This window comes from Seriola aureovittata, chromosome 14 (assembly GCF_021018895.1).
Source record: "Seriola aureovittata isolate HTS-2021-v1 ecotype China chromosome 14, ASM2101889v1, whole genome shotgun sequence".
Classification (NCBI taxonomy): domain Eukaryota; kingdom Metazoa; phylum Chordata; class Actinopteri; order Carangiformes; family Carangidae; genus Seriola; species Seriola aureovittata.
This window is the reverse complement of record NC_079377.1, coordinates 3,821,969-3,839,401: the sequence shown is the minus strand read 5'-3', so window position 1 is coordinate 3,839,401 and position 17,433 is coordinate 3,821,969. Positions and strand designations below refer to the sequence as shown.

Sequence of the window (17,433 nt, the reverse complement as noted above, 5' to 3'; positions counted from 1 at the left end):
AGAAATATGAAGGCATCACATTTCCAAAAGTCTGCCAACTCACGTTTAATGCACATAGTGCCATATTGTCAATACACATTATTTCCAATCCACGCACAATTGCAATCATAGAACCATTGTCGGTTGTCAAATGACACAAACACTTTCAAGTCGTAAACATGGGAATCTTTCCCATCTCTGCCATCTGTCCCAGATGATATGATCACAGCATGAGTGCTCTTTCAAACTAGAGAGTGGCACAAAGAAATGCATTACAGTCATCACAAAAGCCTGGTGATGGAGTGATCACTTGTGCAATAGCTACCATTGGTTGTGGCTAGTTTTGTTAATGGCAAAAATGGACACAAAGAGGAAAGCTCTCTTGGTTTGGCTTCTCATTTGGAAGAGCAGGGATACATACAATGGGATGTTATAATACAGCAGATAGCTCCTTCTGTTCTGGATCCTCTAGTTCTACTTGTTCTCTCAAAGGTCAACAAAGTCAAGATGGTTTGGAATCGAGTGTTTGCTAAAACCTCCACAGACAATGACTGACCAGCCATACAGTACGTTACCAACAATAGAAAAGCACAGCTTTGGCTTTCTACACATGTCAAAGTGGTGTGCATGGTGCTCTGGTTGCTACTGCAGTATATCTGAGTTTAAGGACAAGTTATCAGCTCTGTTGTGGTCTTTGTTTACCTGATATGACTTTACTAAACTCATCAATTTAGCCCTCCTTCTTAAATCTATTTCTCATGTAAGAGTGAATACACAACCATTTAACCATATTAATCTAACCTTTGTATTTCTTGTCTAAGTACTCAAGTATACAGTGGCTTTGCTTTTTTATCACTTTATTGCCATTTTTGCCCGTCAGTCTGCATTTATTACCTATAATGACAAAGTAAAAATCATTTCATTTCTAAAAGTATTCCCTTAAATCAAGCCTCTTTGGCAGCATTTTGAATCTTCTTGGGTAAGTATCTACAAACTTAGCATACCTGGATTTGGGCAGATTCTCTATAGCTCCATCAGATTGGATGGGAAGAGTTTGTGATCTGCCATCTTCAGGTCTCTCCACAGATGTTGCATGGCTTTGGCTGGGCCTCTCAAGGACAGTCAGAGTTCTTTCTCCAAGGGCCTCTCTGTATTTGGCTGCATTTGCAATAGGCCTGATTGATGGAGTCCTGCTGAGACGTTGATCCTTCCGGCAAGTTCTTCTCTCTCTACGGAGGACTTCTGAAATTCTGTTAGAGTGTTTGTTGGATTCTAGGTCACCTCCCTGACCAAGACCCTTCTTGCTCAGTCACTGAGTTTGGCTGGACAGCAACGTCTAGGGAGAGTCCTGGTGATTCCAACCTTCTTCCATTTCAATTATTGAGGCCACTGTGCTCCTGGAAACACTCAAAGTTTTATACCCTTGTCCTGATCTATGCCTCACAGTTCTATCATGTCAGTGAGGTCTTCATAGAATTCCTTGGACTTCATGTCTTGGTTTTTGTCCTGTGTGAATTGTGGGACCTTCTATACTTATGGACTAATCTATATTAAGTAAATTCAGTTTGCCACAGGTGGAATCCAGTCAGGTTCTATAAGTCAAGGATAATTAAAGCAAAGAGGAGGCACCTGACCACAGCAAATGGTCTGAATACTTAGATCAATAGTGTAAATGAGAGATTTCCATTTTTGATTCTTTCACTTTGTCATTATGGGTTATTGAGTGTAAATTGAGGGGCAAAAATGGCAATTTTATCCATTTGATACAATATCTACAACACAAAGTGTGCAAGAAGTGAAGGGCTCCGAATACTTCCTCTGTATATGGTAAATACCTGAACCTGTTTGTTTTTATATATATAGATATATTTTCATAGTGCGTCATAATACTAAGAGTTAGTAACTTAAGCATGCAATACAAGAACAAAGCTATTTAGATTGATTTTTATGTTGTTGTTATGTTTTTTGTCTTAAAAGTGGAAAAGAAGTGAAAGTACAAGGTGCTCTGTTCCAAAGACATCATGTTTGTAGACATCAAATGCAAAATTGAGAGCCGTTGGTAAGGTTCTCATTTCATAAAAGCCACTTGGAAACATTAAAAAGTCAGCTGGAGACAGAGTTTGCCACCAACTCAGGGAGCTAATGTTGATTGCTGGAGCTGATAAAATCTAACTGTGACAGTTTCCATTTTAGCTAGAAAAATTGATGATCACGCACTGAAAATGATAAGATCCTTCTGCATACGTCTGTTTGAAACCCAGAATGCCATTGTTTCAAAAATGACCATGAATTTTGAGTGGCAGATTTACAGCCCTTATCATTAGAAACTGTGTACATGATCGATTGGAGAGCTTGGCAGGCAGGGCAACAGTAACAACAGTTTCTGTGCTTCTTAATTTTCCATTTTACCAATGGAAATTACTTTTATTAAGAATAGTTTTCCACATTAACTGAAAAAATGGACAAGCCTTGATTATAGCCCTGTTTGTCCAATTTTAATTTAAAGACACAGGTAACATCCCCAAAATTGATGCTTTGAGAGTGACTGCACCCATTATTGTTCATCAATAAGCTGTTTTTTTTTCTGTTCATGCAGCTACAGAATCTTTATTCGCTCAACAAAACAGCAACACAAAAGTTTGCAAAAACTCCATGATTGACTTGTGTGATACTGTAGCTGCAGGCCAGTGTGTAGCTATAACTGGAGCTTTAAGAGGCTGCTAGAATTGAGTGTTTTACCATTCAAGTGACGAGATCCATCATTATCAGCAAGTTTTAGACAATAAATACAAGTTATTAATATTACTGCTGCATAGTTCTGCCTCTGTCACAGTTTACCCTCTCTCTGTCTCCACCTTTTGTTTCTCTCACTGATATTCTGCTGTTATTCTTGTCTGTATGTCTTCTCTCTCCACTCTCCTTTCATTTCTTCCCACTCTCTCTGTTGTACCCCACCATTCGTTCTCTCACAAGAATATATTTTCCTTGAATCTGAACATACAGCACCGCTCCTGTTCTTCTCGTCCTCGTCCTTCATATGACCTCCTCCTCCTCCTCCTCCACCTCCTCCTCTTTTACATTCCTTGCTTCTTCACTTTCACATTCCGTCTTATATCTGTTCTCACCTGGGGCCTCATTAATCAATTTTAGTTATCTACAGATATATGGGTAAATTAGACATACAGCACAAGCATCCCTGAGCAGAGTGTAATTTATGATTTTGAATTTATGCGTAAATATGCAGAAATTGAAATGCAGCCAAGACCTTGCTGCTGAATGGTAGAATGAGTAGAGACTTAATGCTTTCTGTAAAGATCAGTTAAAAAAAACGATGAACTGATGAACTGAATATGCTTCTTTTTTTTTTCTTTTTTAACCTACACATGCAAATCAAGCAACCATGAAAATTGTCTAGACTCACTTGAAAAGTCAGTCTAGTCAGTCAGTTTACCCTTATAAACATTTCTCTGTTACAATTTGGATTATATGGAATTTAGGGCAATAATGTCTGTTAGTAATATAAAAAGCAAAAGTGGGACTCATTGTAAAATTGTATAGATTTTTGATTTCTGTCTGAATTTCTGACACCACCTTTTTCCAACACTGCACCCAGAGACAGGACTTGAATCTCACACCTACGTACCTGCATAATGCATGCTCTTCTTTCAACCGTAATTTCAGAGGCTCAACAATGCAAATGGTTTTCCTACAGCGCTGCACAGCCGGCTGTAATTAAAACAAAATCTCTATACCAGTGCCAACTTCTTATTACAGCAATTTCACCAGTGTAATAATGTTAGAATAACAAAAAATAGTTTCCTTTATATATACCTGGAACTTTCTGATAGATAATGTTATATTTGCTTCTTTACTACAAAGACAGCTACTACCTGATGTTGGATTGTAGCATCTTTACAAAATAATATTAATTAAATAAAAATGTAACCCCAAAAACAAAGCAGGTGGTGCCTTTATCAGCTCTGAGCAGTGTCTGCATGTCTTCAGGTTGAAGAAGGCCTCACAGCCTTCACTAATGAGAAAGGCCAGCTTATGTTTAGTCTGGGAGGTTGAACCAAGGGCAAAACAGTCCAGAAAAGATTTTTATTCCCAGCACTGTTTGCTGCTGCTCATTGTCATGCTGTAGAATGAATCTGGGACTGATCCATCAGGGACAATCTTTCTGAATAATAAGTAAATTTTACAGATAATTCTTCTTTAATTCAATAGAAATAAGGGTCTGAGTTTTGAAAGAAGGACTTGTACTTGTAATGGAGTATTTTAATTGTGCTTGAGTATTCAGATCTTTTTACTGAAAGATCTTCTTTACTGCTGCAGGCTGAAAAAAGTTTTAATGTGAATTTAATAAGCTTTTTATTTGTTTTTCTATTGCATGTACTTTCTAAATCTGCAAAGTATCCAGTGTGGGCAGCTGTCAAATACAATTGGTGGAGTAAAAAGTTCAATATTTCCATCTGAAATATTGAGGAGCATATACAGCATGAAATGGAAATACTAAAGCGGAGTACCGGAACTTTCCTACTTTCCACCACTGTTCAGCAGGAGAAGTAATGATACCAGAGACGTGTGATCCAGCGGACAGCCCTTTGTGCTGTTCTGCACCTCATAGCCTCCAAGTTACTTCTCCAGACAGGCTGCTCTCACATGGTCCTCCACCTTTGGCCCTACTTTCTGTCATGTAGACTGTATCATTATCTGAATGTCAAACAGAACGTTTTGTTTCCTCTATTCAGAAGGTTGAATTTACTGCAGCTCTAACAGCGAGAAACTTTTTCATTCTAAACCACCAAGAGAAGGTCTTTATTCAACCAGAACCCGCTTCTTCTTCTCTTCATCTGAGCCAGTGCAACATAGAGACATTTAAAGAAAAGTCACCTCACAGTATGTGGGAATACTTGTCTCTGCCTTGGTGGGAACGTTAGCTTGTGATTCCCTCTCTTTGTTTGTTTGTCTGTTACCAGCCAATTTGACAAACTAATGGTTTGTGCATGTTCCTGCTTCCTGCTTCCTGCTTCCTCGCCTTAATGCATTGGACTGAGTGGCCTTGTGACCTTTCCGGTGGCACCACCATCAGGCCAGACTTGAGTTTATTTTCTGATCCCTTCCCTGTGCGGATTCATGCTCCCAGGATGAAACTCTGCGAACCCACCTGTTGCGCCACCGTTCTAGCATCAGCATTTTCAGTAAACACAAGGACATACTTCTGACAGTCAATACACATCCTCCCAGTCTTACGCACACACACACACACACACACACACACACACACACACACACACACACACACACACGCTCACACACATACAGAGGGCTGAATTTGGGATTCAGCAGGCGGATATTGCTTTACAGCTGTGATTAGCTGGGTGCATGAAGAAAGAGGAAGCCGGCAGCCTGCTGATTCGTGCAGCTATTACTCTGCATCGGGGAGCACTTGCCTATCTGCAAATACGTCAATTATAAAAATGCGATTACAGCCTTGTAGGAGGGGGAGGATTTGTGTTATCCACAGCTTTCCCTCTCTCTCTCTCTCTCTCTCTCTCTCTCTCTCTCTCTCTCTCTCTCTCTCTCTCACACACATACACACACACACAAACACACACACACTTTGTCTCCATCTTCTGTCCTCTGTCTCTCATTCACCCTTCCCTGAGTGAAAAATATGTAATTTTCAAATGGGTTTACTAAGAAAGGTCGAAAGAATGTTAAAAAAAAAAAAAGAAGTAAATTACAATCAACTTCTAATCTACAGTGGTAGGGAAGTGGAGAAGGATGCAATGAAGGAGGAGAAAGAAGAAGAGGGGAGGAGACAAAGTGGAGAGCAATAGATGGATGGAAAGAGGGATGGGCAGGTGTGTAGAAACAAACAAGGTGGAGGGTGAGGCCAGGGACACACAGGACGTGAAGCGTGAAGTCCCACCCGCCCTAACAGAATGAGTGCGACAGTGCAGACTCGCCAGGGGGCACTGACTTGAATCACCACCCACAGTCCTATGTCTGTTCTCCTCCTAAAGCTGCTGGGTTCACACAGATTACCCAGGTTTGTGAGTAATTAAGAAGAGACCCTTCCTGCCTGTCGCATGATGTGACGCGTTCTGTCCCAGACACGTGTGGTGTATCTATCAAACAGATGCGCCATGGATGGAGTTGCACTTTTGTGTGTCATTAGTCATTTGAGTGTCTGCATTAAGAGAAGTTGGTTATGTATTTTTCTGGATTTACTGAGGTCACCCTGTTTGCATCTGTCAGTTTTGTGGGGAAAATTCCAACACTGAAAAGGAGGTGTAAACACAGCACAAATGGGATTTCCAGGACCACTGTTGTGATCAATGGGCGCACCCTCAGCTGTGGGCTCAGGTGAGTTGTGATTATGATAAACATGAGAGGACTGAGTTCTGGCTGTTGCTGCGCTAAGGTTGTTATGATTTTGACTGTGATAGTTTGTAATAGGTGTAACACTACAGTACAAGCAGGAGTGGTGTGTATGTGCAGGGAACTGACATGGTTGTAGTGACTGGGCATCATATTGATGCTATTGATTTGCCGATATCCTTTGGTGTATTAAAGGTCCGGTGTTTTATTTGAAGTGTTTATCTATAAGAAGATATATTTGTGGTTTTAAGAGCCAAAAACCATCTCAGTGTAGTTTAACATCTCCTCTCTCAGGCTTCTCTCTGGAGCTCTAGTAACAACAGGTCAGTGAGCCAATCAGAGGAGAGGAGGCTCTGAGCCTCTCTGATAGTGGGTCTGGGTGGGTGGAGCTTGGGGCATGGCTGAGAGTGGTAACTGCTTTGTTGTGACATCTCAAAGTTCCAGAAGTCCTGACGGCTGGTTTTTAGGCAGTTTCTGAATACAGGCTGTGTGCATTTCTCTGTGGACTGAGGCTTTGATACTTTCACAGTATTAATATAGAACCTAGACCTGCTTTATAGTCAAACAACACATGGACAAATACCTTTAGACTATATGGGACATTTAATAACACATCTGCCAGAACTGATCAAAGCGCTGCAGGTGTAGTCTGAGCTGTAACCACTTACGCAGCCACAGCTTCATCTGCTACGACCGGGCAGAGCGAGCGCAGCTGTGCTCACAGTACCGCAGCTCGGACTTTTGAAAGGATGAATGAGCAATAAATGCATCTCAGCTTTCTGTAGTAACAGCAGAGCATTTCGCTAAACTGGCAGCGTGTTAGACCAGGACTGGACCAACACACTAGCTGCTTCTTTGGATCAGTGGGAGGCAGAATTTATTGTGAGCGAACACAATATACACCAAATATTCCCACTGTCACTCTTCAGGGGCTCTGCAAAATACTGATTATGAGCAACAAAAATAAAGCAATTAGGCTGTTATTAATGAACTTAGTATCTGATTACTGAAAGTGATTAGTGCGCGGTGAGCTTCGGTTTGTGTTCATCCAAATCAGGTGCTGAATACAGACAGATTGCATCAATGAAAACCTACATTTTCTTCGTAAATTTGTCCTTGGCCATGTCTTCAAAAGGCAGTCAATGACTATCATATTGTATATAGTATTTTATTCAAATGGTACAGATACATGCTCATAGTTGACGGTTTCAGTAGTTTATGCTCTTTAAATAACTAGTACTAGACACTGAATGAATCAGTATGGCCCTGTAGCTGTAATTGTCCCTATTATAGGACTTTTAGGATAAGAGACTTGCATAACATCTTTTTTCCCAGTTGTCCATAATGATATTAGAGGAGTGTTAATAAAGCAGTTAGGGACAGAAATTGTTCTCCTGAGTGCTCCAAAACTATCCCTGCACCCAAAATTGAACCAATTTCAAAGTTCTTAAGTGGGCAGTGCAATCAAATCTGGAGAGATTTTTTTTCTCTTCATCTAAAGCAGCACCAGTAGAAATGAAGTCAGCATTCCATTTGAAGACCTGCGCAACAAGATAATATCTTTTCGAGACAGAGCACCATGTGCGTCCATCATACAGTACAAACCCATCTGATCAAAGAGCGACCTACTCAAGACAGAGCACAATCAGAAGATGATTGACAGACCACTTAAAACTGAGCAAGTCTGATCCTAAACCTGCCGGAAATTTATTTTTGAAAACTCCCTGTTGAAGTTGGGAAGAGAGCTTTTACCAGGAAACACACAACAGCGCATTAAACTGACAGTACAGTCAAACATTATTGTGAGTGTGGGTAGAGGTGTGTGATCTGAAGCTCTTATAAGGACGACCTTACTTTGGCATAAGAGCTACGTCTCAGATGAATCGTACAGATCGCATAATTAAAAGATGCAATATTTACATATCTAAAGTTCAGTCGCAGCTAACCAGCCCATTGTTAACTGGTAGCTAGCCGGCTAACTGTAGCTGGCGCCTCTTGGAGTTTGGTGTAGCGGCACATGAGCCGGTTCTCCACCTGAGCAGAACAAGAGCCACCGTCTCCAGCTGTAGTCCAAGATGGTGGCGTTACAGTCTGCGGGATGAGAGCCTGAGGCAACGACTGAACTTTCAAATCAGAACACTTAAATAGGACACCTCCTAAATAAATAACTGCGCTGTCCAAACACATGCTCCATATGAACTACGCAAAAAGTGGGATTGCTTGTGACACCACAGAAGACAGCGTTGTGGGTGAAAAATAGCGGTGGGCAGACAAACATCCAAATTAAAATTCAGAGCGGCGGAAAGATACGAATCACAACTTCCAGTCAGGACTTTCACAATAAAATCAGAGCACAAACAGAATGCAGATTGAGATTCAGATCGTGTATTGCTATTCTACCCAAATAGACTGTCAAGTGATTTTTTGCCTGATCGCCCATCTCTAACTGTGCGTATGTTTAATTAACAAAATCAGCCACTAAGAGACATCCAGCTGTATTCAACCTGCATTCATTGATTTTTCGGGGGCCACTTGGGGGCAACACAAAAGCTGTAAACACAACATTTATTATCTCTTTTAACTCTGATTTGGTAGTCACTAACTTTATCTCTCTGACCTTCGGTGTTGCACTGATAATGTAATGGTGGAGCGGTTTTGCCAACTGTGGCTAGAAACAGTTCTGGTCAGACTGAACCAGAAGAGTGAACTTGCGTGACACAAAATTTAAAGAGTGAGATCAAAGTTGCTAGAACGCTCAGTAGAGGTGACGGGAACTGCAGAGCTGGGTGATAGTTCTTTATGGGTTCATTATGCATGCATCTAAGCTGCACAACATCTTTTTAGGTTCAGTGAAGGACAAGTGGAGACCTGACTCAGTCCAGTCAATGAAACCCTGAGCCACTAAAATCCACTTTCAGAGACCAACATCTAGCCAGGCCTCTGTTTGTTAGCATGGAAATAAAGTTAAAGTAGAAGCTTTTGTGTAAGTGTGTTATGTTTGGGTTTTAGGACTAAGCCGGATGAAAGAGAGAAGTTAAAGACGGATGAGAGAAGAAAAGAAACGAAGGAAAAGCAGCTGATTGCTGAAGGAATGTAGTGAGAGGGGGAAAGATTGAGAGATGAATGCAGTTTGTTGTGAGCAGAAAAAAAAAAAGGGCGAGGAAGGTAGAGAGGGATGAGGATTGACCTGCGATTGATTTCTTCCTTCTTGTGCTTTCATTTTTTTTTTCTTTTTGCTTCTGTCTTTCTGTCCTATTCTTCTTTGGCACGCTCCCTCTCAAATTTAGACTTCCAAGCTTAGTTTTTGTTTTCAGTAAATTAGCACAAATCCTTCAGCACACACACACACACACACACACACACACACACACACACACACACACACAAACACACACACACAAACAGCCCAGTGTGGTTTTAAAGCCACAGATGGTCTATCAGGGGGGAGTGTATGAGTATTTCAAGCAGTGATGGAAAACTGTAGAGAGACAGAGTATGGGTGCGTACGTGTGTTCATGTGTGTGTGTGCGCGTGCGTGCGTGTGTGTGTGTGTGTGTGTGTGTGCGCGCGTGCGCGTGCGTGCGTGTGTGTGTGTGCGTGTGTGTGTGCGTGTGTGTGTGTGTGTGTGTGTGTGTGTGTGTGTGTGGCTGTAGAGGTTTATGTACAGTGACAGTGAGGAAAAGGCTGTCAGAGTGGTAATTCAAAGCTTTGGCTGCAGCCAACATTGGGGGAGAAGAATGGAGCCTTGTTGAAGAGGCTTTCTATTACACAATGTGCTGCTAGGAGCCCAGCAACACATCACACACTATGTGGAGGGTGTGTGTTTACATGTGCATGGTATTAATGTTGGTTTGACTGAGAAAGTCAAAGAAAACAGTAGATGCACATGTTACATACTGTGCTTAAATGTTTCTTCCTTAACGAGTGCAGTTACACTGACGTATCAGTGCAGTTTACGTTGTGCGCCACCTGCTTAGCTTTGGCAAGAAGACTCTTGGCTTGCTTCACTGTCCTTTCAGTGTAACTGGAGCTAATGCTGCTGTGGTGTCTGGCAATCACAGATGGAGAAAGGAGTGAAAGGCTGATGGAGAATGGTTTGTCTTAAGCAAGTGCATGTGTGAAAAGAAAAGAAGCCATGATTTTAAGAGCCACATACACCAGGATGTAATGTAAAGGCTACTGAGCTATCTCCACTGTCCATCTGTGTCACTGTTACTAGAACAGTTATCAGTATGAGCCAGCCTGTTACATTCATCTCTCATATTGCAGTTTGACTGCCCATATATCATGTAATATTAGCTCAGGTGGTAGGTAGCTGGGTCAGCTGTTGATTAAAGTGTTGGTGATTTCCTCTGTCCTTGAGCAACACATTGAAACCCAGTATGCTCTCATTAGGAGAGGATGTAGGAGATGCAATATTGTTCTGTAATATTATACAATTGATCAATATCACACTGGTTGTCTATGGCAATTACTTAAATCATTGGTTCTCAAACATTTACTGCCACACCCACCTTGTGGAGCATTACATTAAATTACATTTACATTTACTCATCTGTCAGACGCTTTTATCCAAAGTCACTGAAGCTTCACTGCAGTATAGACCTTGGTGTAAGTACTAAGTTCTACATCTATTCAATAAGTGCAAGGAGATCAGGTAAAGTGTACTGAAAGTGCATAGTAAGAGCTAGTTAGACATGCCAGGGTGTTGGAAGGAGAACAAATTTCACAATTTACATTTGTACCTGTCATAGAGGAAAAGTACAGTTCAGGTACTAATAACATTAAAGATCAGTTCCAGCCAGTGGCGGATTTAGATAAGGGCAACATGGGCAGTCGCCCAGGGCAGCATCTTGTCGCGCAACAGCACTGGCACTTGCAAAAAAAAATTTGTTGCACTTGCCTGATCGGTTTTTCATTTGCACGTCATCAATGACATCATGTCACCGTGTCAGAGCGGCTGCCCTTTGTAGTTTGTGCAGGCTTCTGCTGAGTGGGTCTCCTCTCTCACTCTCAGAGGTGGTGGGAGATGGGGAGGGGGTGGGGGGTAGTTTGAGCACAGGTCTCCCCAGTGGAGCAGGGGAATCTTTCAAATACTGCACTTCTGTCTCTGAACAGAACTAATGCCATTAGTAAAATCGGTCACACCAGGAAAAGCTAATAAATAAACCACAATTCATTCATAATACTGTCATATTTCTGGGTTGTGTGAAATTGTATTATAATTCATGTTTGTATATAATATTAGTACTAATTGATGATTTTGCATCAAGGAAAGCAAGAAAGGTCAGGCTTTAGATGACAATAGTGCTATTGAGAATGTGTGTCTTATCAGTAGTGTATTAGATTCTCTTGTTGATGTATTCAGGGATGAAGGGTTTGTGCAGTTTAGTAATTTGATTGTCTATGTTATCTGTGTATATATGTGTATATATGTGTGTGTGTATATATAGGTGTATATACAGTATATCGCCCAGGGCACCATACAAGCTAGAACCACCGCTGCGTTCCAGCGCTTGTTTCAATCCAGAGCAGCAGTTAATCATGTGATTAGATGTTTGACGTGTCAAAATGTCTGCTGAGTAAACGTCTTTTCAAATCTCTGTTCACATCACAGCAATAAAAATCTGACAAACTCCAGTAACTGCAACACTTTATAATTACAATACTTAAGACAAACTTCCTATAAGCATGCTAACAATGCTTGCAGCTAAATGCTAACATCAGCATCTTGGCATGCTCATTACCGTAATCACTATCTTAGTTTAGCATGCTAACATTTGCTAATTAGCATTGAACATGCTTATTGCTTTGTTCCAGAAGTCCTGACGGCTGGTTTTAACGCTCAGTTTCTGAATACAGGCTGTGTGCATTTCTCTGTGGACTGAGGCTTTGATACTTTCACAGTATTAATATAGAACCTAGACCTGCTGTATAATCAAGCAACACATGGACAGAGACCTTTATACTATATGGGACCTTTAAAATAACAACCAGCAGCTTTAAAGTATCATTCTGGTTTATTACACATTAGCTCCTGTTTTTGTTGTTTTTGATGAATACAATCTGATCATAACCGAAATACAAAGTTGTAATAAACCTGATTTATGCTTTAATTTACACATTGTAATTCTTCCTAATATACAGTGTAGCAAATGAGCAAAAAGTGAATCACATATTTACATCACAGTTTCAATCTTGTGCAAACATAATTAAGCTCACCTCCCCTCCATCAGTGAACCTCCCACCTGCTCCACATGTCCTAATTCATCCTGCATGATGGTCTTATCACACAGTTCAGAGCCGGCACACTCTGTCTGAGTCACACCGTCCATTCTCCCAACACGTCTCAAAGAAGGAAGCTGAATGGCTGTGGCGATTACTGCAGTTTGGGGGATTTGAAGTCTGTTAAATGTATTTTTCAACTTTTTGCGAGCAAGCTTAGCAGCAAATAGGCTTAAGCTCCTTGATTGAGTCATGTTATAGAGCTGTAGAGCTGCTATAGAGCGTCTGACATCAGACGGATCAGGTGAGGACAGTTGGCTGCCTGTTCTCACCTTCCATTCACTCCTCTATTCAGGAGCAGGTATCATGCTAATGTGCTGCAGCTATTAATACAGAGCTCCATCCTGCCTCTGTCAACACTTGACTCACCTTAACTGGCTTCACTTGAGAGGAAATGGGCCGTGTGTGTGTGTGTGTGTGTGTGTGTGTGTGTGTGTGTGTGTGTGTGTGTGTGTGTGTGTGTGTGTGTGTGTGTGTGTGTGTGTGTGTGTGTGTGTGTGTGTGTGTGTGTGTGTGTGTGTGTGTGTGTGTGTGTGTGAGTGTGTGTGTGAGTGTCTTGGCATGAATACCTATCCAGCTTTGCTTTCTTTCCGCTATGTTTATTCCATCATCCGCCTCCTGCCTCCTTTCCTCTCAACTTGTCCTTGTCCTCCCTTTTCTTTTTCATTTTTCCTCTCCTCCCTGCTCACTCTCTCTCTCCTTTCTGTTTCATCCTTCCATCATTCTCTCCTTCCTCTTCCTGACTTCCTCTGTCCTTCCCCACCTTCTTTTCCTCCTCTTCCTTTTGCAGGCTTACTTCCCCCTTCCTTTTAATTTCCCCCCTCATTTTTTTCTACTTAACCTTTCCCTGTCTTGCTATCTGTGTCCCCTCCATCCTTCTCCATCATTCCTCTTCTCCTCTCCTCCACCCTCGCTCTGTTCCTTCCTTTGCCCTCCCCCACTCCTTCTTCCTCCCCTCCTCCAGTCAAAGGAAGTCAGCAGAGAGACAGAGGAGAGCAGCACTGCCTGCTAAGCAGTTGCGCACAAGACACTCGCAAAGCTTTGTATGTGTGTGTGTGTGTGTGTGTGTGTGTATGTGTGTGTGTGTATGGGCGTGTATGGGCCTGTACACTTGAGTATTAAGTTTGTTTTTGTGTGTGTCTAAGAGAATGTATAATTTGTGTGTATACAAGAGTGTGGATAAAGCGTACTCGTGACATTGAATTCAGAGTGTTTATTCACTCCTATGTGTGTGTTTGTGTGTGGGCGTGCACGTGCGCACATATGTGTGTGTGTTGCAGGAGCCACTGTTTATCACAGTGTCTCTCCTTATCTTATTCATGAAGTCCAGCTGACTGTCACCCCCCCCTTCTCTTTCCATTCTCTGTCTCCTCAATTCACACACACATACACACACACACGCACACACACACACACACACACACACACACACACACACCTGTATAGAGCTCTTAAGCAGGTGTTATTTTTTTATTTTTTTGCCAGCTCGATCCATTAGACATAATGAATGTCTGCGTGAAAGGTTTAGAAAAAATGAAAACGTGTATGTTACCGAGAGTTTGTGTGTGTGTGTGTGTGTGTGTGTGTGTGTGTGTGTGTGTGTGTGTGTGTGTGTGTGTGTGTGTGTGTGTGTGTGTGTGTGTGTGTGTGTGTGTGTGTGTGTGTGTGTGTGTATGTGTGTGCGTGTGTGTGTGTTCTGTCTGCACATGTCTACCTCTCTTTGCAGCAGCCTAATTAATTTCATCTGTCTCACTAAATGCTTCTCTTCCATTCTTTTCTACCCTTTCGTTGTCCTTTATTCAACTCCTGCTCCTCTTTGTTTTCTTGTCTCTCCCCTCCTCTCCTGTTTCCTTGCCTTGTCTCATCTTTTCTCTCACTGATTTATATACCATGGATGAGTGAACATATTCTCAGTCTTTCTGTACATTTTTTGTTTCTTGTGTAGACTGGAAACCGATATGTTGAGCGAAAACTGTCAAGACCAAGATTTCCTATGTTTAAATGTAAATGCCATGAAGTCCATTAGGCTTAAGGGAGGTATTGTCGTGAACACCTCTTTGGTAGTGACCAGAATATGTCTGCAGCTCTGACTATCAAAAACTGTCAAGTGCAGAAAGCAGTCATCAACTGTCTTTTTAGATTTGTAATCTTGTAATCTTGGTTGTTAATTCCTTGTTTTGGACAGTTCCAGATTTCAATTAAAGTTTTGTCAACTTTAGACTTTGTTGTGTTTAGTTAAAGTTTTTCTGTGTCTGCTTGTGATTGGACAAGATATAGTATTTGAGAAGTTTTGTTGTCCTTTGCATTAGAATTCTTTCTACCTACTACTGCTTCTCCTTTGCCATTTTTTCTCATGAATGAATCTAAGTTCTTTTCATCCCTATTAAGATCGTGTGTGGAATTTAACACTTATTGCTGATTAAAACCTCCCTGGAGAGGGAGGGAGTGAATCTGTGTAAGAAGTGTTTCACTGACAGAGGCCTAACACTGATTACACTAACCAACTGATAGTGAGAGCAGTGTTTCTTTTAAAAAGTGAAACTTGGAACAGCATTGTGTTGAATATGACATTGCTGCTGTACTGATGGAAATAGTGCTGTGGAAATGTACATTATTATACTGAATTTATCAAGAAAAGCCGTAAACACGAAGGACTTGCTGAGTTTGCATCAGCAATAAACAACAGAAATGTAATATATAACGTATATGTCCATACATCAAGAGTGATGTTGCCATATATGTTAACTAAAAGGGAATATATTATTATCACATTTATACATCCTCTGGATATATGAAGATATAAGTTTATAACATACATGAAAGAAAAATAATAGTAAAAATTTGTATATGCACACATATTAAAAATATCTAATAAATTTAAGTTTAAACAAAGTACATATAAAATTCTATACACTTTTCAATGTTATGTTTATCTTCATATTCTGGGAAAGTGGTCTCAGACTGACTGTATATGATATCAACATATACTGACAGACTTTGGGATGGATATATAATTATGTAACATACAGTATGTTTGTAATATAAACATACATATATATTTGTATTGGTTTGACATTTATGTCAATATATGAAATTGTGCCAGTTTCTAATGGGTTTATATATATATACTGTATATATAATTTTTACAATGGTTTACAATTTTTAATGCGTTTTTCATTCTATATGCACAAATTCAATATATGTACATATATTACATTTGCATGGAGCAAATTAAAAGTCAAAAAGCAGAAAGACTTGTCAAGCCAATGTTTGAGAATTTATGGTAAAAAGAAAGTATAGAGGGGGCGTCGTGTGGCGTAGTGGTCTAAGCAGGCGCTCCATGTGTAGAGGCTACAGTCCTCGCTGCAGTTGGCCCCGGTTCGAGTCCCGCATCGGACGGCCTTTACTGCATGTCATTCCCCCTCTCTGCCTCCCCATTTCCTGTCTCTCTACTATCCTGTCCAATAAAGGCATAAAAAGCCCAAAAAAATATACTTTAAAAAAAAAAAAAAAGAAAGTATAGTCATGGTTTCCAAAGCTGAGGGACTGACATTATTAACACCCAGCTACTGACATATCCAACCCCACCCTTCTCATCTGAGGATGGAGTTGACAAATTGTGAGTCATGTATACAACGTGACCTTAAAAATATGTTCGGATGAAATCATTCATATTTTATGATATTTCTCCTCCTGTCTCTCCATCACAGTCTAGTTCCAGCACAGCACCTCCGCAGGCGGACCCCTCCACCTCCTCCTCTGCCTCCTCCTCTACCTCCACCACTACCACCACCAAGGCGGAGGAGAAGAAGCTTTTATCTAAAGACTCCATCCTGTCTCTGTATGCCAGCAGCTCAGTGGGCAGTCAGCCGCAGAGCCAGCAACAGCCTGCTCCAGGACAAGGTGTCACACACACACGCACCGCACACAGCATTTTTATTAACCCTTCATTATTCAAGTTATGTCAGCTGAGCAGTTCCTGCAGTTCATTTGAGCTCTGCAACATTCACTTTTTTTATTCTGATGGGTTTGGCCATAAGAGTAATATCATTTGAACATGGATGACACCAAATAACCGCATCTGGAAACTTACAGTCTCGCACAATCTGTTCAACTACACGTTCAAACCCCAAAGTGCAAAAACTCAGCATCTTGCCTAACAATATACCACTGTGTTTTGCACTGACTCTCAGCCTCATATCTCCTCCAAGAGGCAACAAAAAAAGGTCCATTTTCATTTTAATCCCGCCTCATTTAACTTTACTGCGCCCGCATTGCAACCCATCGCTGAGACCTGCTGTGTGGCCACTCGCCTCTCAGCTCTACAGTGCAGGCAGCTCTTTTCAGCAGAAACGCTCTGATCAACCGTCTGTATGTCACTGCCCAGCACCAAACAACAGACAAAGTTATCACATTAGCTGGTGAACGTAGTTTAGTTTGGGAGTTAAAACGTCAGTAAATATTGAGCTTACTTCTGTTGAGTGCCCAGAAACAAAGCTCTGAATTAATGCTAATTTGTAATGTGCAAATGGGCAACTGCTCTTAAAGGCAGCACCACTGCATATACAGTCAATGAAAAGATAGAAGTGGCTGCAAAAAGGCATGAGTTTGCACTGGGTGGTGCAAATGGAGGCAAAACTGTGTCCACATGAGTGTTTCAAGTAGAGCAAATTGGTAGTTGTTAGCCTAAAGCTTTATGTCTCCATTTCGTAAATGTACAAAGATATGAGGAAATAGCAGTGAAACTGGAGGAAAACAAAAAAACAAGTGGAATTGTGAGTT

General features: G+C 41.1%; 1 protein-coding gene across 8 annotated transcripts in view; it reads left to right on the top strand.

The window, feature by feature from the left end:
• The window catches only part of smap1 (small ArfGAP 1), a 113,627-nt gene that overhangs the window by 86,209 nt on the left and 9,985 nt on the right, over positions 1 to 17,433 (top strand). For all 8 annotated transcript variants that reach the window (XM_056395343.1, XM_056395342.1, XM_056395341.1 and 5 more), the window contains one exon: positions 16,362 to 16,554. In XM_056395343.1, coding sequence (XP_056251318.1) covers positions 16,362 to 16,554 — 193 coding nt within the window. The remainder of the gene's footprint in view (positions 1 to 16,361; positions 16,555 to 17,433) is intronic.